The 25,327-nt window shown below is 36.4% G+C and overlaps 1 protein-coding gene across 2 annotated transcripts in view; it reads left to right on the top strand.

Moving 5' to 3' along the window:
- The window catches only part of DMGDH (dimethylglycine dehydrogenase), a 38,317-nt gene extending 18,494 nt beyond the window's left edge, over window positions 1-19,823 (top strand). For both annotated transcript variants that reach the window (XM_030236836.2, XM_030236837.2), the window contains exons 8-15: window positions 2,327-2,496; window positions 2,655-2,808; window positions 3,711-3,876; window positions 6,339-6,469; window positions 7,858-8,075; window positions 8,951-9,108; window positions 10,315-10,373; window positions 19,724-19,823. In XM_030236836.2, coding sequence (XP_030092696.2) covers window positions 2,327-2,496; window positions 2,655-2,808; window positions 3,711-3,876; window positions 6,339-6,469; window positions 7,858-8,075; window positions 8,951-9,108; window positions 10,315-10,362 — 1,045 coding nt within the window. In that variant the 3' untranslated portion in view covers window positions 10,363-10,373; window positions 19,724-19,823. The remainder of the gene's footprint in view (window positions 1-2,326; window positions 2,497-2,654; window positions 2,809-3,710; window positions 3,877-6,338; window positions 6,470-7,857; window positions 8,076-8,950; window positions 9,109-10,314; window positions 10,374-19,723) is intronic.
- The last annotated feature ends 5,504 nt before the right edge of the window (window positions 19,824-25,327 follow it).

Genomic DNA, 25,327 nt, shown 5'->3' with positions numbered 1-25,327 from the left:
TTGGATTTTTAAAAAAAATAATGTTATCTTTCAGTAACATTTGCAGAACTTATAGTTACAAAAGCGGTTTGCCTAGACCTTGTTCACTAAAACGACTGTTTAAGTTCATTACTCTGTGGCCAGACTTTGGAGCATGTTTTCCTTTGTTGGCGTCAATGGGAGCAGAATCAAATTCCATATGTAAAAAATTGAAGATTAGTGTTACATGTTTAATTTTCTTTAAACAGTTTATTTCAGGTGTTTGAGTAATCTCGTATTGTTTAGACACAGGTTGCAGTTATGTGGCTGTCACTGGATTACTTTGTCTGCTTTTCAGGGACTTTTGAATCTCTGTTTTATGCTTCTGGGTCACTGCAGTGGTTCTACCAGTGTTGTAATTTTTTGTGTGCATTAGCAAATCCTTATCTTGCAGTCAACTAGCAGGGACATTGTGACAGAGGACTTAGTGCTTTTAGATTAGAGGATTTTTATTATCTAAAATTAGCAGCTTGCTAGGCATTTTAACATGCAAAGAAGTTAAGTATAGTTAGCAGAGCTTGTAGCACTATTTATTATTAAGGTTGCTCAATGCTTCCCATTTTTAGCTACTTAAAGTTTTGAAAATATTAACGAGAGTAGTTTAAGGATTTTATTCGGAAAAATTTAATTCAAAGCAATGAAATCATTCCATAACTTGGGACAAAAACACTAGAAAAGGTACCACAGTGTGCAGAGACTCAGATTTCTTCAGAATAGGAATGGAATGACTTGAAAGTGGGTGAGACACAACACCTCATAGGTAAGACACAAGAATGTGACAGTTACAAGGGGAGTTAATCTGTCAGGGATTGGAAGGAGAGATGAAAAACTGGAGAAAAATGGTTCATGTTCATGAAGGAAATTTTGTCTGAATCATAAGAAGGCTGAGATTCCTACACTGTGTCACTCTTCATAGCTACTTGTAATATCCTATCCCTGAAATACATATTTCATTCTTGTGCAGCAGAATTGTGGTCGTTGCATTCACGCAATCAGCTCCCTCTTATCTAAGATAAAGAGGGATTTGAGCATCTTATGTAATGTAAAATCTCTGATAATGTAGGCCCAACTAAGAGCACTAAAATCAATGGGGTGCGCAGTCAGGGCTGCAAAACTGCAAAATATGGAGCCCTCGCAGTCCATTTGCACGGCTGTACCTGTACCCGTACCTCGTCTGCACTGTCTTGCTCCTGGGCTTACCATCAGCTCAGCAGTCTTCAGCTGAAGCTGAAGGTCTTCATTGCCAAAGTGGACTCAAAAAACAGCCCGAGAGACACGGCTCTTACACATCTTGTTGGGTCTGTCCCCACTCACAATCTCTTTGCTGCTCTCCTTTGCTTTTGGCTGCAGTGAATGGCACAGGCAGACTTGAACTGCCTAAGATTCCATCTGGAGCTGTTCTTGAAGGCATCATAAGCTTTCATGGTAGCAACGCTTGTACCCATGAATGACTAAGAATTAAATTAGCACCAGCACCAGCTAACTCTTATGTAGTGGCAGTTTACAAGCACTCATCCTTCCTGCATCCACTGCAGTGTTAGAAGTTTCTGCTCAGTCTGAAGATTTGTGCTGAACTGTGCTGTACTGACAGTAGTTGGCAAAATTATTTAATGTACTCCGTTTTTTGATGTTTCTATTTTAGTTAGATAAATAAGTAAATAACGGATAAGATACTATATCAAGTTCATATAATTGCTATTATGCATTCATTCTTCTTGTGCATATGTATTAGAATGCATAAGCACAAGATTACTTCTTTTTTTTCTTCTTGGCAAAGTCCTTGCCTATTTTAACTGAAGACATAGACTTCAGATTGCAAAGTTGATGACTAGCAATTTAAGTTGGTTTTAGCTTCATTATTCTGTAGGAGTGTCTATGGTTTGCTGCATGCTAATCTAAACTTGATTTGGGACAGACTTACTGTTTAGTCAAGGATTTATCTGTTGTGCTCATGGGAGCACTTCACAAACAACAAAGATTTTTACATATTCTAGACAGAAGGCAATTATTTTGAAGACATAGTAGTATTAAAAAAAATTAAATTATTTGATATTAATGATTATTTGTCATTAAATTGCAGCTGCTGTACACTTCCAATGATATTCTGCTGCTGATAGTGGAGCTGTAGAAATATCCATTAAAATATAATTTAATTTCTGAAAAAACAACAAAACAGAATGAATTTTTAAAAAAGAGGGGAAAATTCAAAATACTTTGGGGGTTGTGTTAGTAGTCTATGTTAGTACTGATTTTAAAAAGCAAAATGTGAAATACTTGGTGCTGCAGGACTGTTTTTCCTGGGTTTAAGGTATGGCATTATACATGCTGGTGGCATGGGAAAGTACCTCAGTGACTGGATCCTTGAGGGGGAACCTCCATTTGACCTGATAGAAGTAGATCCAAACCGCTATGGAAAGTGGACCACCACAGAATACACAGCAGCCAAAGCAAGAGAATCTTACGGCTTTAATAACATTGGTAAGAAGATATTTTTTTAAATATATTTATGTCCTGAAGATGGATTCCAGCAAAGCCTCTATCTAGATTTCTTGGCTTCTAGATGTATTTTCTATCTTGGATCATGATCTTAGCATGCTGTAGTTTTTGGTGACTTTTGGTTTTTTTCCTCACTCTAGTTGGTTACCCTAAAGAAGAAAGATTTGCTGGGAGACCAACAGAGAGAACCAGTGGGCTTTATGATTTGTTAAAGTCAAAATGTTCAATGGGATTCCATGCAGGATGGGAGCAACCTCATTGGTTCTACAAACCTGGAGATGAGACTGGATACAAGTAAATTAAATATTAATTTTTTTCTCCCCCTAAAAAATTGTCATGATAGCAAGAGACAATCAATTTAAATTTAATGAGAAGCATGCATTTTTCATTCATTTCAGCAACAGGTATCTATTAGATTGATATTCCATTCTTGCTTTTTCCATAGTTTAGAATACATTTTGTTCTGATAATGAAGATATTTCAAAATGCACATCAAGGTATCTTGTATCTGTTCTAGGTTTGAGATACCAGAAAGCAACCTAGCTCAAGGAAGAGCTTGGAAAACAACTTGTTCATTATCAATGTGTGTTTTTCTCCATCTCTTAGTATTTGATCAGCAGCACAGTATAATATTTTAATGAAAAATCTCATTCCTCTCTGTGTAAGTGTCTGGAGAGGGGAAGCCCAATCTTCTTTGCTTTTTCCCCCCCCTTCTCTATTCCTGCTTACATGGTTACCTGCCTGCATCAGGTAGTCTCCAGGAAATAAATATTTTATGTGGGATATTGGACTCTATCTAAATGAGGCTCATAAAGGAATAAAGAGACACACTTTGCTGTTCAGAAGTAAACACCTTTGACACCTCAAACTTAAATAAATGATTCATCAACAAAGTATGCTGTAAATTTACTCATGACAGACCACTACTTATTCTAACATTTGAACAGTTCACAGTTCATTAGGCAGAGTGGTTGATATAATATCAACCCATATCTTTCTGTGTTGTTAAAGGATTTTAATTATTAAGCTGTGTTAGACTAAGGAAAATATTGGGTAAGCTACCTACAACTAGGAAAGCTACCTACAACTATCTTTTTTGGATGATTATTAAACTGAAAAAACTGAAGACTACATTTTGCTGCAAAGAGCACAAAATTTCTAAATTGTGTTTTATGTATTTAACTGCTCTGTTTCAGACCCAGTTTTCGGCGCACAAATTGGTTTGACCCTGTGGGTCGTGAGTACAAACAGGTTATGGAAAAAGTTGGTGTGATTGACCTGTCACCATTTGGCAAGTTTAAAGTAAAAGGCACAGATTCTGTTAAACTGCTTGATCATCTATTTGCAAATGTTGTTCCGAAGGTAAATGGGACAGTGATAACTGTTGTAATGTACAACTTAGTCAAGCTCTGTTTCAGATATGGAAAATGAACTATAAAATTGTAATACTATTTCTTGGATACCAAATACACAGATCCTTTGGAGAAGTTTCTGGGTCGGATGTATTGCTCTCAGTTAAAAGCACACAAATGAAGTTTATACCAGACTAGCCCCATGCAGAAGTACCTTTTGGCAGAGGTCTTTGAGTCAGAGTGGATGAGGTTGGAAGGGACCTCTGGATATCATTTTGTCCTGCCTCCTGCTGGACAAGCATCACCTGGAGCTCATTGCCTAGGAGTATGTCCAGATGGCTTTTGAGTTAACTGGGCAACTAGCTCCTATGCTTAGACACTTTATAGTAAAAAAATATTTCCTTATGTCCTCAGACTGCCTCCTGTGTTTCAAATCTTTTTCTAAAAAATGCAAGTGAATCCTACCTGGAAATTTTTTACAGTAGAATAGCTTGGCAGCTGCCTGTCTAAATTTGTGCTTTAAGGTGGTAGCTTGAGCAGCAGAGCAGAACAGTAGAAGGGGCTCTTGCCTGACCACAGCTGAATGAGTTCCCAAGGGAGAAGCTTTGTCTTTTTTTTCCAAATGAAACCCATTGTTTTCCTCTATTCATACTAACTCTGCTTCACACCTGGCTGCCTGGTGTAGGCAGGGTTGCAAATACTCAGGAGATTCCACTTCACCTCACACGTATCATTTCTTCACAAATATGGTTGTTCATAGATCCTCAGAGTATGATCCTGTGCTCAAAAATGGCATACTGTGATAAACTACCCCAGATTTCTTATTCTTGGTCTTCGGGTTTTGAACTTGAGTCCTTTTTATTTCCTACTTTGTCAAACACTCTCATGTATTGTCTAACTTTAGAGATACACCTCCAGCAAGCAGATTGCTGCTTTCTGAATTGACCCTGCAATTGCAGGATGACTTGGGTTGGCCATTTCAGCACAGAATTTCACTAAGTATTTGCAGTAGGTGTCAGTTTTTGTTACTTCAGACACCAAAGGGAGAAAACACAGGGAAACAGCAAGTATGCTGAGACTACAGTTTTGAAGATGGATAAGCTCTTCTGAGAGGTTAAAGTCAACTCAGTGGGAAGGCACAAGGTTGATATCCTAGGAGAAAAAAGAACTTGAATTTCCATCTAGTCATATTTTTTTACTGCATTAGCTTTGTGATAACAATTTGAATTGAATGTTTGTCTTCGGTTTAGTTTGGGGCAGAGGCAGAGTAACTGAGTTATCACTGGGCATGGATAATACTTGCTGAATATGTGAATATGTGGTAAAGGGAAATGAAGATTAAACAGGAAATTATGAGAACAAACCAAGTGCTTTTTACAGAGTTTAATCAGCAATGCTAAGGGAAAGTTAGGTGGTAAAGCAGAAGGTACAGTTTATGAGTCCACTTCAAAATCCAGCATTCACAGCTGTTGTTATTTAAGCTGCCTGATTTTTAGTCCCATTCATGCTTGTCTCCATCATAAAATAATTCAGTGGAGTTACCAGAGATATATTTGTATTGCAATTAGATTGTGAGTGACCAGCATCAGGTCCTGAAAATTCAACTGTATGCCTGTAATATGCCAATAACTATAACTTAACTATAACTATGGCAGAATTAATTGATGTAATAAGGCCTGAAAAATAATCTTAATATCTGAAATGTATTTTTTCTTGCTTGGTTTATTGTTGGAATCTGGCTGCTGACTGGGTTATTTACAAGTTTCAGTGAAAGCAGAATGATTAAAGCAGAGAGATTATATTCTGCCTCTGGAACCAGGCCAGACAACAGCTATGGCACATTCACATTTCTGTTTCTAAGGATTATATATGTATGAACATGTATGTGTTTTATGGTCACTGCTAAGTAACTGTTACTTGAAATTCTGTCTCTAGAGATTGAGTTTCTATACAGAATCTGATTCAAAAATGCAGACATATAGATTCATAGTCAGCAACTACAAAAAATAGAAAAGCATTCATAAATCAGGGCCACAAAAGCATAAGCCAGCTCAGTATTTCTGTCTTTATAGTCAAGGGAAAGGCATATGTTAGTCTCTTGGGATCTAAAACCTTGTTCACAGGATTGAAATACAATATTCATGTTATTTACATGGAGAATTTTTTATTTAGATGAAAACAAATGTAGCTTAAGAATGCATTGAGTAATGCATAATTAGAAAATATTTACAAAGGTCTAGATTTAACTTATTTTAAAAATTTCCATTTTTTCCATAAGGGAAAAAGTGAAGTTTCTACTCTAAATCTTGAGATTGGCCAGCTATATATCTCTCTGATCCTATTAAGGCATAGCAGAGCAAACATTAAAAAATTGTTTTTTCAAATGAAGACAAATAACCATATGTTTAATGATGTTTAAGAATTCAAAGATTTTATTTTGCATTCTTAATAATCACAAGTTTTACTCTGTAGGTGGGTTCCACAAATATAAGCCATATGTTAACACCAACAGGAAAAGTTTATGCTGAGCTAACTGTCTCTCAACTGTATCCTGGAGAATTCATGCTTGTAACTGGGTCAGGGTCAGAACTCCATGATCTAAGGTTAGTGAATTTTTTTATACAGTAAGTACATAGTGCTATACAGTCACATTAGTACAAAAAAATCTTTACTAAGTTCCAAATTTTCAATTATTACTCAACAAATTTTTAACAAAGTTCACGAGAATTCTACTTATTTATTGATTTTAGTTTCTTAGAAATTTGGTTGACTTGAATTCTGAAGTATAAGCAGTTGGGTATTGGATTATTGCTGATCTAAAAAGATGGAGAACTTGCTAACAGTTATGTAATACACTTTATTGGAGGTAGTTCTTGTTTTGTTGTTGAACCTGTCTGTCTTTGGCATTGCATGATGTAACGCAGCATGGCTGTTCCTTTCTAGTGTGTTCTCTTACGCAAAAAAGAAAATTGGCTCTTAACAGGGATGACCCCAGAGGCACTGACCTGGCCCAGACAGATAGGCAGTGCAGTCTTCTTGATGCTGTGGCAGTGTCTTCTGCTTCGGGCTCTTTTCACAAAGTAAAAAGAAAGAGGAGAGGGAGAGGAGAGGGAGGGGAAAGGAGAGGGAGAGGAGGATGACTCTACTAATTACTTCTCATAGAAAAGCATTGGAATTCACATTTCTAGTGCTCTTCTTACTGGAGGTTGCTGGCAAGTCAGATAATCAAAATGAATCAACACATTAAAGACTGAAATTCCCTACCCTGACAGGCAAAGAATAATGTACTGTTTCACAACAGCCCCACAGGAATGGGTAGGAGCACTGGCCAGATCTAGTGTATTTAAATCTACAGATTTTCTACAGTCTTGTTTGGTACTTACCTAGGCCTCAGATCTTACCATACTGCTTAAAAATATAGTACTCCATAAGATTTTTAAATGTACCCATTGTATTTATTGTCTGAGCTTCCTGAAAGATAATTTGCAGCTGTTGTTTTTTATTAAATCTTAACTCAATTTCCTGCCAATACTTTGAATGCTCTATGCAGGAAGCAACAAACTTGCTTGTACATTTCTGTTGTCACAGAATTCATTTAGAGAATTCTTATGTTCATAGTGTTTATTCCTTACTCTTCCTGTATGTTAACATTTTATTAACACATTCTGGATCCAAGCCCAAATCTGTTGTTATTGTAGGAGATCACTTCTTTCTCTTATCTTAAAATACTGTTCTACCCATTTAAAGGCTTTTCTTTCCTGGCTGTACCTCAGATCCCTGTGTTCCTATATCAGTGTCTCACCAGAAAACTGTTTAACATCAATGATGGATTTGTCTATCTAATTCAGCACATAGTTTGGTTGGTTTTGAGACTGGGGACTGTGAGGTGCTGGGGAAATGAAGACTATCAAAAAATAACACCTAGTAAAATCTTATAAAATTCAAGTTTTTTCATAGGAAGTGTAACATCAGTGTTCTATTTTATATGCAGATGGATAGAAGACAAAATAACAAGAGGTGGATACAAGGCAGAAATAGCAAACGTGACAGATGAGATGGGAGTACTTAGTGTAGCAGGTCCATATGCACGACAGGTCCTCCAGAAGTTGACAAATGAAGACCTAAGTGATGCTTCATTTAAATTTCTCCAGTGTAGACATCTGAAACTTTCCAATATTGCTGTTACTGCCATTAGGATATCTTACACAGGTAAGCAGTGGGAAAAACATACACATTAGGAAAGAGGCAATGAATAAAATAATACATGTCACTAAAATGGTGTTGAAAACTAAGTCTTCTCATGTATTCTTGAGAAGTAGGTTTGCTGCATCTTACACGTAAGTGTGGGAGGCTTCATGGTACATTGATTTTCAGATGTGATATGGTCAGGGTCTGTGCTGAGTTTTCCAAGACCTTTTTCTCTAGAAATACCCTATAGTGTAAATATTTATTTTGCAGAACAAAAGGCCAGTTCTGATAACCTCTTTGGTATTTGCTGCAAAACCAACGTCAAGAATTGTTTTTGGATTACCGTATATTAGTGTTTGTAATGTGCCTTGAAAATGTAAAGCTGTAGTGCTTCGTATTGGGCTTTCTGAGTTACTTTTTTTTTAATCTTTCATCAATTTTGAGTGCAATAGACTGAATTGAGAGCATTCTGAAGCAGCTGAAGTTCTTGCAATTCATATTTTCTTTCTGTTGTGCTGAATATGCTAAATACACTAATTCTTATTTACACTCAGTTACATTTGCTGTTCACTTGCCAAGTCATCATCTGTTCATAATATCCCTAATTTATCCCTGTGACTTTGTTAGATGACCTTTTCTTATCAGTTATTTTGATCGTTTTTTTACCCACAGTTTTCAGTTAACAGTTCAAATTTGAATAATAGTACCACTGCTAAAGATGTAGGGCACAAATCCTGGTAGATCTTGCTGGGAATTAGACTTGCTGTATGATAGAAATGACCCTAGAGTGTGAATTAACACTAACTGCATTGATCCTTACTTTTGATCAAGGACAGGAATGTATTTATTAGGATAATTTAACTGAGCTGATTAAAATATTAATCTTTGTGTAACAGGTGAATTAGGCTGGGAGCTCTACCACAGAAAAGAAGATTCTGTACCTCTTTACAATGCAATCATGGAAGCTGGACAAAAAGAGGGGATTGATGACTTTGGGACATATGCTCTAAATGCTTTGAGGCTGGAAAAGGGTTTCCGAGCCTGGGGAGCAGAGGTCAGTAAATATTACTTCTTTATTATTCTTTCTGGAAGTTTGGGTTTGTTTGGTGTTTGTTTTGGGTTTTTTTTCTGTTTTGGGTTTGTTTTTTTGGTTTTGGTTTTGGTTTTTTGGTTTGTTTTTTTTTTTGTTGTTTGTTTGGTTTTTTGGAGTGTTTTTTTTTGTTGGCTGAGAGGTGTGTTGGTGGTTTTTTTTAATTTTATTTTTTATTTTGTTATGACTATGCAGTTATTAGTCATTGTTAGCCCAGCTGTTATTTGTACAATTTTCTCCATTTAGCATGAAAAGAAAATTGTCCTCAAGCAGGAAAAGCTGCTTTCTTACTGGTAATTTTCTAAATTAAACCAACTGGTATACTCCATTGCACTGCTGGCAAAGAAACATTTATTTTGATTCACATATGCTTTTCCTCTTGTGTATAACAAAATTATGAGGGTTTTGCTGAGCTCTAGTGTTTTACAATCAAAGGTTTGGCTGACAGGTACCCAAAATGTTTTATTTCTCTAACAACTATGTCATGAGAGGCAATTTTTTTTTTTTTTTGCTTCATAATGTATTTGGAACTTATTTGTCTCCCATTACCTTGTTCCTGCAGAATTAGCTCACTCATAAGAAAGAACTACTCAAAGGGCCTAGAGAATTTGGGGTAAATCAGTATAATTTCATTTCCCCTTACATTTTTCCTTTGGAAATGAAAGAACTCAAGAGGTTGAAATTGTGGGAATTTAGGGGTCCTTTTGGTTTGCCCTGTGCTAGTTATTTTCATTCTTTCTTCAAGTGCTTCCTAAGAAATGATTCCTGCTATACCTATTGGGAAGGTAGTGACTGAAATCAGTTCTGTGTTTTATTTCCTTCTATGGCTAAGCCACTCTGCTGTGCTGCAAATGGTGTGCATACCTCAGTTACTCAGTTTTCTGAGGTTCCATTCTGCTTTGATGGAAAACCCTGTTTCTTACTGAAAAGTGTTTACTTTGCACCTGGAAACTTAGATGAGTGGTTTACACAGCAATATTGATGTGGTTTACACTGTGCAAATTGATACCTTACCTGAATCCCACGCTGGAAGCTTGCAGTGTATTCAGGCAGAAGCTGTGCATGCACAGTGTGGAAGAGTTTGGCACAGGAGTAAATAGAAGGATGTGTAGAATCCAAAAGCTCTGATGGTCCGTAACATATGGATGGTGAATTTATATCTTTAAACAGATGAACTGTGACACTAATCCCTTGGAAGCTGGACTGGAGTATTTGTAAAGCTAAACAAGGTATGTCTTACTATTTTCCAAAATGTTCTATTACGTCCAAGATTATTCCTTAAGTGCTTGAACATGAAAAATGCCATTATCTGGAAAATAAAATAGATTTAGTAAATCAATGACTATCATTATAATTACTTTACAAGTAGCAACTTGTTTAAAAAAGTCTTCCCCATGTTCCTTGCTACCAAAATTATACATTAGATCAGAAATTTGCAAATGCTAAATGTTGTCTGCATGAAAAATAACTCCTTGTGGTTTATTTTCAGAGAGCAATTTTAGTCATGTACTTTTGTAACTATATAGTGTGTGTATACACACACACACACACACATATATATTTACATACATACACACACAGAAGTTGAACAAACCTGTTCATATCGTGATAATATTCTATCTTTTCATTCTTGTTGAAGCAGGTATCTCTAGAATTTTTTTCCCTGGCTACCATCTGCTACAACAATTACTGAAAAAAATTGTATTTTTTAGAACTGCTAGGGACAGCTGACAACAATAAGTTAAATACAAGTAAAATTAGTACACTGGTTAAAAGAATAATTAGTTGCTCGTGGAATTTCTGAAGAGGTCCTCTGCTCATAACTTGTTTTCACCTGATTTGAAGGTTAAAGAATGAATTTAACTGTGCAGTAAAAAAGAAAATATGTTGTTCAATCTCCTCTAATTAGCAACCTCACTTTTTTTGTATTATTATTTTTGCAATTCAAATTCTGTTTTAGTCTAATAGATACAAAAAAAGCTTGTAATTCTCTTTCCTGGTCCAAATGAATCACAAACCAAATGTCTAAACTCTGTCAAATAGAGGACCTTTACACAAAATCTGTTGAAATCATGTCCTGTGCGGATCTAAAGCCATCTGCTGCTATCAGTTACTCCATCAACTCATGCAGTAGTTGCCTGCACAATGGATCTGAAGTTTCTAACATGAAAAATCTGGTCCTAGTGATTGCAAGTGAAGTGTCCCAAATGACTGGCTATTTCTGACTTAATCTTTTTTTTCTTCAATTATTAATTTGTAAATTAAAGTATATAAATTTACAGTATATAAATATAAATACAGTATATAATATAATATAAAGTATATATTTTTTTCTTCTTTCAAGAAGAAAATCTGTTTGAAAAACATTTAATCTTGACAATGATGCACTGTGTTATAGCAACAAGCTGTTATTATTTATGCTCCCTTTATACCTGAAATTGTAATAAACAGATAATAAATGGTCCTTGATATTTTTGCCCTGTTATATGGAGGCACTGTAGAACTGATAATAAGAATCCCAGACTTTAGGTTACATCTCTAAATAAAAAACAAATCTTAAACTTTGCACAGGAAAGAATTACAGAACCATGTTAAACATAAAAGGATGCTTTTACATTTATGAGACAATTTCACTGAACGTAACAGAAGAAGCCCAGGAAGGTGTTTTTCTTCTCACTTTTGAACCTTCTGTAGAAGGAAAAGTTCTTCAACCTATGCAAGACTGAGACAGGGTGCTCCCAAGAATGTAAATGGCAGTTCCTACGTGTAGTGGAGTTACAGCTCTCTACACTGGGTAATATAATTTCACCTTAATCTGAGGAATTGACACATGCAAGGGAAATAGAGAATTGTATGGGTTAGGATTAAGTTGCATTTACAAAAAATCCAGGCCTATCCCTCTTGAAGAGAGATTAGTAGAATTACAGGGAAGGCAATTAAAAAAATGTTACTATTACTTGTTTTTCTTTCCACTTCCTTTTGATACATCTGTTTGTTTTCTTTTCTTTGTTTTTTTTTTTTTTCCTTTCCTTTAGTTAAAGTAGGAAAGCAGCCATAAGCAGGGAAAGCTGTTGGAAACAGCTTGCCAAGATGCCCATGCAGATCATAGGAAGGCATTAAAGCACTTGATTCTTTAGTTGCTCTGCACACTCTGCATGGTGGAAATGCAGGGTTGGAGAAGTTCCCCAGAGCAGGTACTCACATTGTAGACAAATGGGCATGAATGAATGTCCTACAGAAATGCAGTGTGTCAGCCTGAAACATCTGCCAGTTTTGCTGAACTAATGCGAAAAAGGAAATAATCAATGTTTTTTTATTGACTTAAATGAGGGCACTTGTGACTATATGTTGACACTTCAGAGGTACCTGAGCTAATTCACCTATTGGAAGCACTCTGAACAGTGTAGCATGAAATGCAGTCTGAGATTATTTACTCTGCCTCTTGGCAGTTTGAGTCACAGTTCCATGCCTCTGGTTTTGTTGCACCTTTGGCATAGCAGAGACCTCACCATTCTTAACAGGCAGCTGTGAGTCAACACAAGCCAAACACTATTTTGTTACCTGTTTGTATTGTTGCAGAAACATTCCCCTCAAAAAAGGGTAACTGAGATAAAAATTACAAGCAACAGATACTTAAATACTTTTTTTTGACATTTTGGCCTGTCCAGCACCTCACAAAGATTATTTCTTCAAGCATGCACCCCCAGTTGGGGAAAGTGCTGATTTCTGTGTAAATTAGAACCAAAAGGCACTGTTCAGTTAATTACTAGAGTGCTTCTTACTGTGCAACAAGCAGCTGAAACACTCACAAAACTGTTGTGAAAAGACTTCAGCATAAGTGAATCTTGAATGGTATGTCATAGAAAATGAAGACAGTTTCTAAACAGATTAAAATGAATGAAGAGCAGATGCCAGTGAAGGTAATATGTTCAAAAAGAATTTTAATTTGTACAAAAGGACATTCATATATCTGGGGAATATATATGAAGAGATGTAAAGTCCTCATAAAGTCCTGATGGTTTCTGTGTTTAGAAAGTTTAGTATGCATCATCTTCATGTGCAGACAGACTAGTAATTTTTTGTCATTAATAATAGGAAAAACTCTTCAAAGCTGAAGCTGACTTTCTTTAATACCTCACAGGGTATTAAATTATAACATGGCAATAAGTAAACCACATTTCCACAGGGTTTCTGTGGCACTTTCATTTTGCCAGTAACTCTGAAGCTTTGTTCTAAGTGGTTTCCTCTAGAGTCTGCTTGATAATCCCTGTTTCACTAATGTAAGTGTTAGTTGCTTTCCTGCACAGATGAGCAGGATGGGCTGCAATTTAACTAAAGTGGAGGGACACTAGCAGGATTAATTTATAATTTAGAGTTTAAAATGCTTTCACAATTTTGCAACAAAATTCTTTCCAGGTTAGGAATGGCTTGGGTTATTTTTAATACCTGTTGTCTTCCTTTTGGCTGATCAATTACATTTAGTAAGTTAGTTAGATAGTTGTTAGATAGCCTCATCTCATTAATAAGCACTCTGCTACAAAATATTCAGTAGAGTCCTAATGTTAGTCACTGTGCCAGAAAATACACAGAATATTTTTAAGAAAGAAAATCTGCAATTCTTTTTGGTCCACATCCAAGAATACTGTTCCATACATTTGCACTTGCTCAGAGTTTTGAGTACTCAAAGATATCACCTCTGAAGGCTTAAAATAGCCCTTTATTATTCCTGATGGTAATGGACCAGAAATCCCTATGAAACTTGATGTTAGAGTGAAAAACCTTCATACCAGCTCACGGATATTAATTCTTTCAGAAAGATTTTTCTGAGTTCCGAGTCCGCAATTGGCTGTTGGTGGTTTTGTGCTTGTGTTGCTGTATCCAAGACTGCCATCTCCTGGTCGCGCTCGCTGCAGAAACAGAGACTTGGGAGCAGCACCATGGCTTGGGAAGGGAGTTCAGTAGATGAAGGAAACCCTTTGGAACTCTGCTCTGCTTTTATAACTCAGGATCCGAGTGCTTAACTCATATTTTGTCTGTTTCCAATAGGAGAAACTACTATTTTCGTAGGCAGCATTTCTTGGCCTCGGCCATCTTTATTTACTGGGGCAGGTTTTTTGTTCTTAATTAGAAATTTCTTTTTAGATCTTTCTATATCCAGAATCGCTTGTTTTTTCTTATGTCAATTCTAGAAGGGTTCCCCCCGCCCCTTCCCCCCCCGCCCCTTTGTATTACCAACCTACAACCTTCTCCTTTGATTCTTGCTTTTTTCCTTGTCTGCTTATCACTAATTGCATTTCATTTCCTCCATCCCTACTCAGTGGCTGCCTGAATGTTATTGTCAAAGCACATCTCTCAGGCTACAAATGCTACCTCTTTTTCTCACTTAGACATTTGGTGGATTTTACTATTACACTTGTTAGACACATGAGTATTTAATTTTTTTGGAATGCATTATGAAAAGAAGTTTTGTCACACCCTTCAGCTTCCTATAGGTTAGTGAATGACAAGATCCAGTCCTGGAGTATTGACCTATGCTCCAACATAACAATATGTAAGATGTTATCTCTCAGGAAACAAGGATGAGCTGTTCTAAGGATGTGCCTCCACCCTTTTATTCCTTTGATAGCAGGCTTCGATTTACAGTTCTATTCCCTCCTCTTTCTAGTAATTTGTTTCTGACCTGGCCACTTACCAAAACTGCCTCTCAGTTGTTTCTGTCCAACTTGTGTTCCCATGGTCTTGATGTGGAACAGCCTGAGCTCCAAGAATTCCTGCAGCACCCCCTGATTGCCATTGTCTGCCCTTGCTTCACTTTTCCAGCTTGCATCCCTTTTGTTCTGAAAGGAATGACTACAATAGTGGTCACTGACTTCACTCCATATCCTGGAATAAGATTGCGTTCCATGCCAGCTTTACTCCACACAAGAAAGGGAAGAGGAGGAAGAAAAAAGAGGCTTTACTGAAGAGGGCTAAGGAGCCTGGGGACAAGAAAAAAGATGGAGTGATGGATAGGAAATTTGAGATGGGGCATGGTACTTCTTCCCCTCCCCTTCCTTTCAATCTCCATATATTACGCGTATAACCTGTTGAGTGTACTTTTCCACCTAAATCCTGTCCCCATTCAAATTGAAGTTCAGTAGTGAGTAGAACTGTGTTCTATCATTACATCATTTGGTGTCCAGAGGGTCACAAAACAGAGGACTTATTTCATAAATTTATACAGGAAACATGTTAGAAAGAATCTGCAAAGATTTTGTAATCTGTATAAAATGCACATCTAGGTGTCTCCCTGTGTGTTTGTTTGGCCATGTAAAGGAATAAGCACCCACTTAGATAGGGATTTTTAGCCAAAATAATTCAGTAATTCATCAGTTGTTTCTAGCATATTAACTTCCTAGAGCTGACTGCATACAAGAGCTTAGGTGGAGTGAGTAAAAGATGCATTGGTGCAGGTGTCATACATACAGAGTGGCCACCTCCCTTAAAAATTTTTTATGTGGTGTAAGTTGTAGCTTTGATTTGCTACAGAAAAAGAAACTTGTCAAATATTTGCTCTCCGAGAAGAAAAATTGTCTTCCTTTATCAGGCTGGTGAGGCAGATATCATTTGGAGTGTTATCCCTGACATAATTAAAGTGCATCTAGCTATGAAAAATTTCATAATACTGTATAGAGGCTGCCTCCAGAGTGTTGTAACATTATGGTTATAGTAGATGGCAGCAGCTGTTGGTGCTGCCTTACTCTGTTGGGTCACTTTGTGTTCATAATTTGGCTCTATGCCCACAGTCCTAAATGGTATTCTGAATAAATTACAGCCTAAATGGAATTCTGAATAAATTACAGCAATTCCTTGTTGAGAGAGTTGTATATCTTTGCTGTAAGTAACTGTTGAACAGATACAGCGTATTTCTTTTTAGACACTTCCAACTTAATTCTGATAAACTACACAGACTGAGAAACATGGAAAAAAAAGTTTTTGAAAGGCTTATAGATAATTTCTATTCCTTTGCTTCCCTTAAACTAGAAGAGGTTTTTACAGAGGATTAGAATTAGGATTGGGGTGCCATTGAAAGCCATGTACATTTGAAACACAGTAAATTAAACTCCTCAAGGTATCTCACTGCGCATAAAAAAATCACCTTGGTTATTGTTTTGTAAACTCTTTCTAAAAGACAGTGGGCTTATCTTGTGCTATCAAGATAACACAAAGTAAAAGCCTGATAAGGAGGATAAGGCAGGAACATATATACAGGATATTAATAGATGAACTAATCAGTGGTATCCCTTTAGCTACGTGCTATTTTAAAAATTTGGCTGATTTGTCTTTGTGATATGATTTTTCATTTAATTTTATCTAAACTTATCTAACACACAAGTAAAAAGGAACAGCCCATCTTTTTATCTGGTGAACTGCACTCAAATTAAATGAAGCTAAACAGTAGATGTGGTCTTTATCTTTGGTGTCTAAGAAGTGTTTTTATTTTATGTTAAAACCATTATGTCTGCCAAAGTTTAATGCTTTGGGAATTTGTGCCAAAGATTACTTTGAAAGTCTTCTTATTTTAAGCTTAGCTTTTTAGGACTGTCTTTACTTCAATTAGTACAAAGATTTTGCATTGTTCCTACATGCCACATATTTTTTTTTTAAAAACTCTTAACAGCAAAGAGCAGCTTTAAATTTGATATTTGTTCAAGGCTGGAATTGTTCAGTGTTTTCATTTGTTTACTTTTCTTCTGTTTTGTCGTTTTTGGGGGATTTTATATTCATTTATTGGATTATACTGGTGTAAATATGATTTTTTGTATTATATTTTGTATGACAAGATAAAGCAAATAGAAGCAGTATGAAAACTAACTATTTTTCTCCTAGAAAGAGGAAGCATTTTTTGCCAAAAATAGCTAGACTGAGGTTGAATGCACCAGCTTACAAATTCTGTTTTGATTGGAATGAACAATCCTATGCACATGCATTTAAAAAGCAAAAATGAATAATGGTGGGAATACATGAGTGTGAAATTGCCATGAGTACCCAAGAACTGTAAAAGAAGTAATCTGAGCTAGTTGAATTCCTACAGTTGGAATTTAGGAAGTGCTTTAAATATTTAAAGGCGCATATAGACTGGCAGTTGTACATTATATATACACATGTATTTTCACACATACGTTTTTATGCATGTTCATGTAGTGTTCAAGTATGTATGCATGTATGCATCTGTTTATATATTTATACATGTAGATAAACACATTTTTGTAATGTGTGTGTGTATATATATGAGAGGCGTGTATTTTGTAGAGTTTGAATTCTAGGTTACATCCTGGTTATTTTTCCAAGGTATCATTCTAAAAAGACTGGAATATTCTTAACCTTCAATGAACAGAAAATAGCAAAGAACAAGACCTTTACATTAAATTCTTCATATGCATCTTCAGTTAGCATAATGCTATGTAGTGGTTTATTCCAGGTGCCCAAAAGCTTGGCCCAGTTAAATGAATTGGGAAAGGATTTAATTTTGTATCTGCAAGCAACAGGCATAAAATGATCCACGCTTAGGTAGATTCTAAAGCCTGCTAGCTGCTTGTTCTAGTGGTTTCCATACCTGGGGCATATAACATGGCATTGAATACTTGCCTTTAGTTCCACAGTTACATTCCATGTGACTAAATACCTGATATTACACAAGCATGAATAGGAAGGAATTGATTCAGTGCTAAGTATCCCTGTAGAATGCTTACTTCTTGGTATTTCTCTTTGTTATGCAAATCATTTTAGTCTGTGAGCCATGCTATGGTATACAGTCTTATTTGGATTTCTGACTCTAGGTGTTTCCTACAGTTGCACCTACCATGTAGCAGAAAAGTGAGAGGGAACTACCAGTAGCTTGTTATTCTCTGGTGTTAGATCTTTGGTTTATATTTTGCAGTTGCATCTTGACATTATATTCCAAAATGAATCCTCACAGTCTTTTTTCTGGTCTGAGCTGTATTTCATGCTTTTTTCTCCCAAAGAGTGTCAGCTCTGATCTTTATGTGCAGTAACTGCTCTATACCCAGTTGAATCACCTTGATTTTCAGACTAATTGCTCCCTAACTGGTTCATAAGTTTTTTTCTTTGCTTGAAGATCCTAACCTTTCTTAATGCAAAAACTCTTCATCACTTAAATAATTTATTCTGAGCCTACACATGGATTTATATGGACCTCAAGAAATACAAGAACACGTGAACTAACTGTATCATATCTGTTCCAAATACATGTTGCTTGTAATTCTGACAGTGCAATAATTCTCTAATGAAAGTAAAGAACATTACCAGAAATAATATTTTTGAAGGCTTCAACAATATTTCATTTCTTTTCCCTTAAACATTTATCAAATTAATATAATTCTTTCTTCAGACCTAAGATCAACTGTCTTAAAATGGCTTTCACGGCTAGTGAAGCAAAGGCTCGAAAGCTAGAGGACTTTGTAACTGCTGTTATATTTCTGCTCTTGGGGAGGGCTGTTATATTTCTACCCATGGGGAGGCTTGTGTGTATTTGGCAATTTAGTTTGAATACAATTCTTTTGTTCTGTCTAATCTATGCCATAGGAGAAAAAAATGGATATCATGAAGAATTTCTTCATGGAAAGGGTTGTTAAGCATTATAAAGGCCTGTGGCAGAGTCACCATCTGTGGAGATGGTGAAGAAGAAACCACTGGACATGACACTTCCTGCTGTGCTGTAGTTAACAAGGCAGTGATTGGTGAAAGATTGCACTCAGTGAGCTTAGAGGCCCCTTCCTACCTATATGTTCCTGTGAGAGAATCAGCTCAATGTGATCAAATACAGTAAATACTGTCCTACATACCCTTGAGGGTTCTGAAACTTGCCAATGACTACACCCATTCTAGTCACTCATTTGTGCAGTCTTCTTCTGGAAATATGAGAATCCTGCTTACCTTTCTTAGCAGGATGAAAAAGGGAACTCCAGACAACAGCAGTTTTCTGTTGCTGTGTAATCCATGAAATGATAGATATGGGAACAAAACGTACCTGCCTTAAAACAAGGATATGGAGTAAACTGCCAGCTCTGCAGCCTGGCAGAGACATCAAAGTGGAATACTGACAGATTAATGTCATAAATTGATGATGGCTTCAAAATGAAGCATGTTGACAGAGCAAGGCCCAGACTCTACGATCTGGGTGTTGGAATTCACTTCTTCTCATAGACATTGAGATGATGTACAGTCTTCTGGCTTACAGCCTTGACTGGGCAGGTAGTCTTTACCACAGTTCACTATGTATGTGTTTCCACTACATTGGAATTATGGATATTAAAGGCTGAGATCTACGAAAATGAATATACAGAATATATATATAACATAACATAATGTACTAGTATGTATGTATATAATATAATGTACCAGTATTAAAATACCAAGATACAAGATTTACTGTCTGCTAAAGATTTGATTTCATCTATATTTCATACAAAATACTAGTGATGGGCAAACACATTAAGATACATTTGAATATTTAGATCTCTAAATATATTGGAGAATCCAAATAAATTTATATCATCATTACCTTCTATTTTTTCAGGCAGCAGACTTTACAGGAAAACAAGCACTGAAGCAGATTAAAGAAAAGGGGCTCAAACGACGACTGATATATCTCACACTGGAAACAGATAATGTTGATCCAGAGGGAAATGAAAGTGTGTGGCACAATGGCAAGGCAAGGATATAGTTCATGTTGCAAAAATCAGTCTTAATTCCCCATGAACTGAATCTTTGTGTTTTAAGTGTGAATGCATTATTTCTATTTTGCTGGCACAGAGCAATTTGAAGCTGTGATAAACACACTAATCTTCAAGCAAGAAGTAAAGGTTAAATAACTACAGAGAAGATGTGAAATGCTGTCAAGTCACTGAAACTAGGGTTGGGGCAGACTAACGTATTGTCATCCATTCTCTTCTTCTGCAAGTTCACTGCTGTTCTAAGAAAACACTTTTGCTCAAAAGAAATTAAACAGCAAAGTTTGGGGCTCCACACTTCAGCACATATTATGTTGAAATACTCACTAGCAGTTAAATTGTTATGGATAATAAACATATGCACGTGTATTGTATATGTTCCCGTGAAAACTTAATTAAGCATAATAAGAACAGGGTATTTTTTTAAGAAGCAAAAATTTCCCAGTTTCAGGTGGTCTTACTCTCTTGAGAATATTATGAACTGCATGACACACTTGAAACTTTCAGGATGTCTGAAGTGTATAAACCTAAATGTGAGATGTCTAGTTGTTTGGGTTGTTGGCTGGGGTTTGGTGGTATTTTGTTTGGTTGGTTGGGGTTTTTTTGTTTGTTTGTTTGGATGGGGTTTTTTCATTGTTGTTGTTGTTGTTTTGTTTTTGTTTCTTTTTTCCAGAAAATCCACTGCATCTTGAAAATAAATACAATTGGTTTTGGTTCTTTTCAGGTTATTGGCAATACCACATCTGGATGTTTCAGCTACGGAGCTCAGCAGAGTCTAGCTTTCGCATATGTTCCCATAGAACTCAGCAAAGTTGGACAGAAATTGGAAGTTGAACTTTTAGGTAAAAATTATCCAGCAACCATTATACAGGAGCCACTGGTGCTGACTGAACCAACAAGAACGCGCCTTCAGAAAAAGGGTGAAAGTCCCAAAATATAAACATAGATGAGGATGCAGCAAATTGTGCAGTAGGAAATAGTACCATTAATATGCATAAAATTAAGAGAATTAACTTACTCATATTTTCTAATTACTCAACTCAAGATCTTCATTGACATACATGAGTGAGAAATTCAACGGCATTACTTCCTAATTCCCTGTATGCGCTGTTTACATTAGAGAACTGAGCAGAGCTGATGAGCTGCCCTGTGTTCTGCTTCTCAGTAGCAATTGAGAGCAGAAAGTGGCAGGAATGAGCACATCATTGATTCAGCTTGCTCCCACATTGGCTGGCAGATCTGCGTTAATCCATATGAAAAATGTGCTCTTGATTCTGTCCAACAGCAAATTCTTCCCCCTCCCTCACACTCACACTTCCTCCTTTGCCTGCCCTTGAGGTGAAATAGCTTTTCCAGTCTTTACACATGAATAGCAAGTTCCCATAAAATCATGTCACTAGTTCTACACAGAATACTTCATAAGGAATTGAAAGACATACCATTAACCATTAAAATAATAAAGGCATTACTAAAGGTAAACTGAACTCTGGGCATTTTTTCTCTGTGTACCAGCCTGGCAGAAATTCTCATAGAAGACGGAAATCTACTTCTTCTCAGTGAAATAGTTATAGGAGGCCCATTCTATATTTTTCCATACAGGAAGCACAATTTTACATAAATCATCTGGCATATTACATGTAATATGCTACAACAAACAGTATATTATTGCTCAATTTCTGGACAAAACTTAAGTTACAGATTTACTGTATTAAATCTGAACCAGTAGACAGGCACCAAAGGTGGTCAGTTTTTTTCTTACTGTTAATTATAGATTGAAGCAAATATAGATGAGCCATATATTATTGCATAGAAATATTAGCAATGAAAAAATATAATTAAATTCACAGCAAAGGAGCTTTAATGAGTGTTAAATATTCAATAAACCAGGTGAGCAGCATTGGGATAGTGTGTATGATGGGAAAACACTAAATTAATAAAACACTCATTCAGAATTCAATAATATTCTCAATAATTCTTTTGAATAACAATGTAAAAATTTCCAACTTAGTAATGCTGTCCTTTAGGCTATAGATAAATGTTTTCAAAGTATGTATGAATCTTGTCCAAAATGCACTTCCTTCAAGAGAGATGGTGCCTCTAAATCTTCAACAAAGAAGCAAATCTATTAATAGTATATACCAGGAGAAACACAATTTGAGTAATGAACAGTCACTCTTGATAAAGTAAGCTGACATTACATTGTGCTGTTTTGAATATCTTTTATAGAGCAGGTCAAAATTAAATATATGAGCTCTGCCAGGTTTGCATGTCATACTGTCTTGAATTAAAAAATCCATTCAGAAATTATTCTCTGCTATTCTGCTATGAATCACTTTCATAAGTGATTCAGTTCTATTTTGCTGAACCATCAAAATGTTACTTTTTCTAAAGATAACATTATTTGTAATGAGGCACTTAACCACTGTGACTCTGTGAGCATTTAAGAAATCTGAAGTACAAGTTGATGTTATATGGTTTTATTTATACTGTGGAGAAAAAGAACAATGCTTAGAAACATTGTTTTAAATTGTAGTATTTCCCAAGATTATGCAAATTCACTAGACCTCACATCCTGGAGTGTAGTGGAACAGTTACTCTGAAACAGATTCATCTATACTTTCTTAATTAGCTTTACTATGCCAAAGTGTTCCAACAATGCTTCCATATCCCAGCCTGACAGTTAGAATTGGGTTTGTAACTCCTTTTCTGATTCAGAAGGAAGATTCATGTATCAACTGGATCAATCTGACTGCAGAAGGTGAAGGCCTTCTGCAGCTTGAGCAAAGAATGATGAATAGTCAAGTGAACTCAGAACCTGTACCCTCTGGCAGCTGGTACTGCATTTCCAGCTGTAACCTCCCAACCCCTAATTTCTATGTGTAGCTGACACAGACTTCTCTCATTTTACAGTGTAGTATTAAACAAGCCCAGACACTGATTTCTTTGGGGGTTTCTCACTGACAGCTCTTGTGACCCAAGTCACACCAAGATCAAGCCTTGGCCCATTAGTAGAATCTGTATGAGGAGTAGCTGAAGTCACAACTTCATCATGGGGGACCAACACTGATCTCCTCTCTGTGGTGACCAGTCACAGAACCCGAGAGAATGGCCAGAAGCCCACTTGGCGGAGGTTTATGTTGGATATTATGAAAACCTCTTCACACACAGAGTTTTTAGGCACTGGGGTGTGTTCCGCAGGGAGATGGTCATGGCACTAAATTTGTCAGGGTTCAAGGAGTGTTTGGACAATGGTTTCAGGCACAAAGGGTGATTCTTGGGATTGTCCTGTGCAAGGCTAGGAGCTGGACTTAATGAGACTTGTGGGTCCTTTCCAGTTTAGTATATTCCATGGTTCTAAGTTTCATTTAACTTCAAGATTTAGATAAGCTAACAATGTTTCTGGGTCAAGGCTATATTTTCTTTCTTGCAGCCAATTTACAAGACTAAAACAACTCTGGATTCATCACTGACCACACGCAAGACAAATTAAATATCTTGTTGCTCTCTGTTACTTCTTAAGAATGCCTTACTCTTTAACAATGAATTCAGGAGCAGAGACATCAGAAGTTGTTTTAAGCAAGGATTGCTGAGAATTAGAGGGTCTGTAGCTGTGATAGCAATGCTTGAAAGTGTTTCCTAGTTGACCTGAGTTCTTACTGCTCTGATACCCAAGTCAGCTTACTGAATATTTATCAGAACAGCATGGATAAATGAAAGTATCAGGACAAAGCTTTACAAATCATGCCAACATACAGGTTCACATACATAAATCAATCCTTTAAAAAAACTACATAAACCTGAAGAAATGCATTGGGGGAAGTGTTCAGCAGCTATTGTAGTTTCCTGTCACTTCTTTTCGTTACAGATTGAGATATGGTGTTGCGTAAACTTGTGCCAAGACACAGCAAGAGGAAGTGAATAGGAGCAAGAATGTTTAAGTATTGAGTTTTAAGAGGGCTTCTAACCAATCAAACAGAAATACCAGTGTAGAAAGATTGGTAGGGACTTCTTTAGTCTTTTTCAACCTCATCAGCAAACAGAGAAGAAACATGACTGCAATGAGGTGAAAAAATGATGGTCATCTAGGAAATTTTCTGAAATACTCAAATCAGGATATGTAAAAAGCAGTTTTCTCAGAAAGATTTGTTTCCCATTTTCCTATATTTTTCCATCTCCAGTGTTTTTGCACACCAGAGTAGATGTTACTATTACCATTTGAATTTTTTTTCCAAGTTTCCATGTGCTACAAGAGTCCACATCATGCTTTTTACGGCATAATAAATCCACACTGATACTGTAACCTTGTGTGTCAAGCTAATGACTTCTTTAATCACTGATCCCAAAGCAACATCCAAATTATTCAAACCCAAATTCAGAAAAGATAAACTGAAATGTAAGAGACTAAACATAGACCATTTCTTGGATTTATTCTTTTGATTCACGAGAATACTCTCTGAGAGAAATAGTTTTTTCTGACTGGGGTTCCAGTTCCCTCAACTAGTAATAAAATAAATAAAACCCCCAAAATCCTAGAAAATATGGCAGGCAGCAACATTCAGACTGACTGTGCAGTATCTGCAGTATCTATTTAAGACTATTCAATGTAATCACCACTAACTGTGGTCAGGCAACAAGCATATCCAGTTCTACTGGAATAGGATAACCAGTACATAACTCTTGGTGCTTCTCTGCAAGGAAGTATGAATTCAGCCACATCTGAACACCATGATAACTTGAAAGGTAAATAGAAATTATGAATTTTGTTTCAAAATTTCTGGTTTCACCAGCACTGTGCAGATTTTCAAAGTACTTATTTTGAGAGAGCAAAAAGGGTTTCTGTGGGAATGTGCTAACACTTGAATGAAACTTTACCTGTAATACCGACATGGAAGAAGTTAGAAAAAGAAACAGTTCAGTGAGACATTTGAGGCTGGTCATGGGATCTGAACTAGAAACAAGAGAAAACGGAACCTTGAAGCTTTTGAACAGTATGAATCACATTTCAAGAAAGAAAATACTACTCATAGTCACACACCAGTGTGTCAGTAATCCTGGAATTTACTTTGGAGAAAACTGACTTTAGGACAGTACAGTGGCTTCTCATTCCAGTATGGGCTGTAGATTGTAGGACATTGTCTTTGCAGAAAAAAAGCTGACATCACTCATCATAGCTGTTGTTTTCAAACCAGCAGGGAAACCTGTGGGATTTTAAAAAACCCAACTTTGTAGCTTCATAGGCTTATCCACTAGATTTCATTAAAACAAGCAGGAACTTTCTTTCTACAGAGACTCGTCAGGAAATAGTCGGGAATCCAGTATACTCAATATTTAGCTTTCCAACCAAGAAAAACAAATTTTAATGTGGACTGTTCTTTTGCCTGTTACCAAATGGCTATATTGGGAATACACGTATTAACCATTCCAGCTAAATGGAATATGGGAAATATATG

The sequence above is a fragment of the Serinus canaria genome, chromosome Z (assembly GCF_022539315.1).
Source record: "Serinus canaria isolate serCan28SL12 chromosome Z, serCan2020, whole genome shotgun sequence".
Taxonomy (NCBI): Eukaryota; Metazoa; Chordata; class Aves; order Passeriformes; family Fringillidae; genus Serinus; species Serinus canaria.
This window is presented reverse-complemented; position numbering and strand designations above follow the sequence as displayed.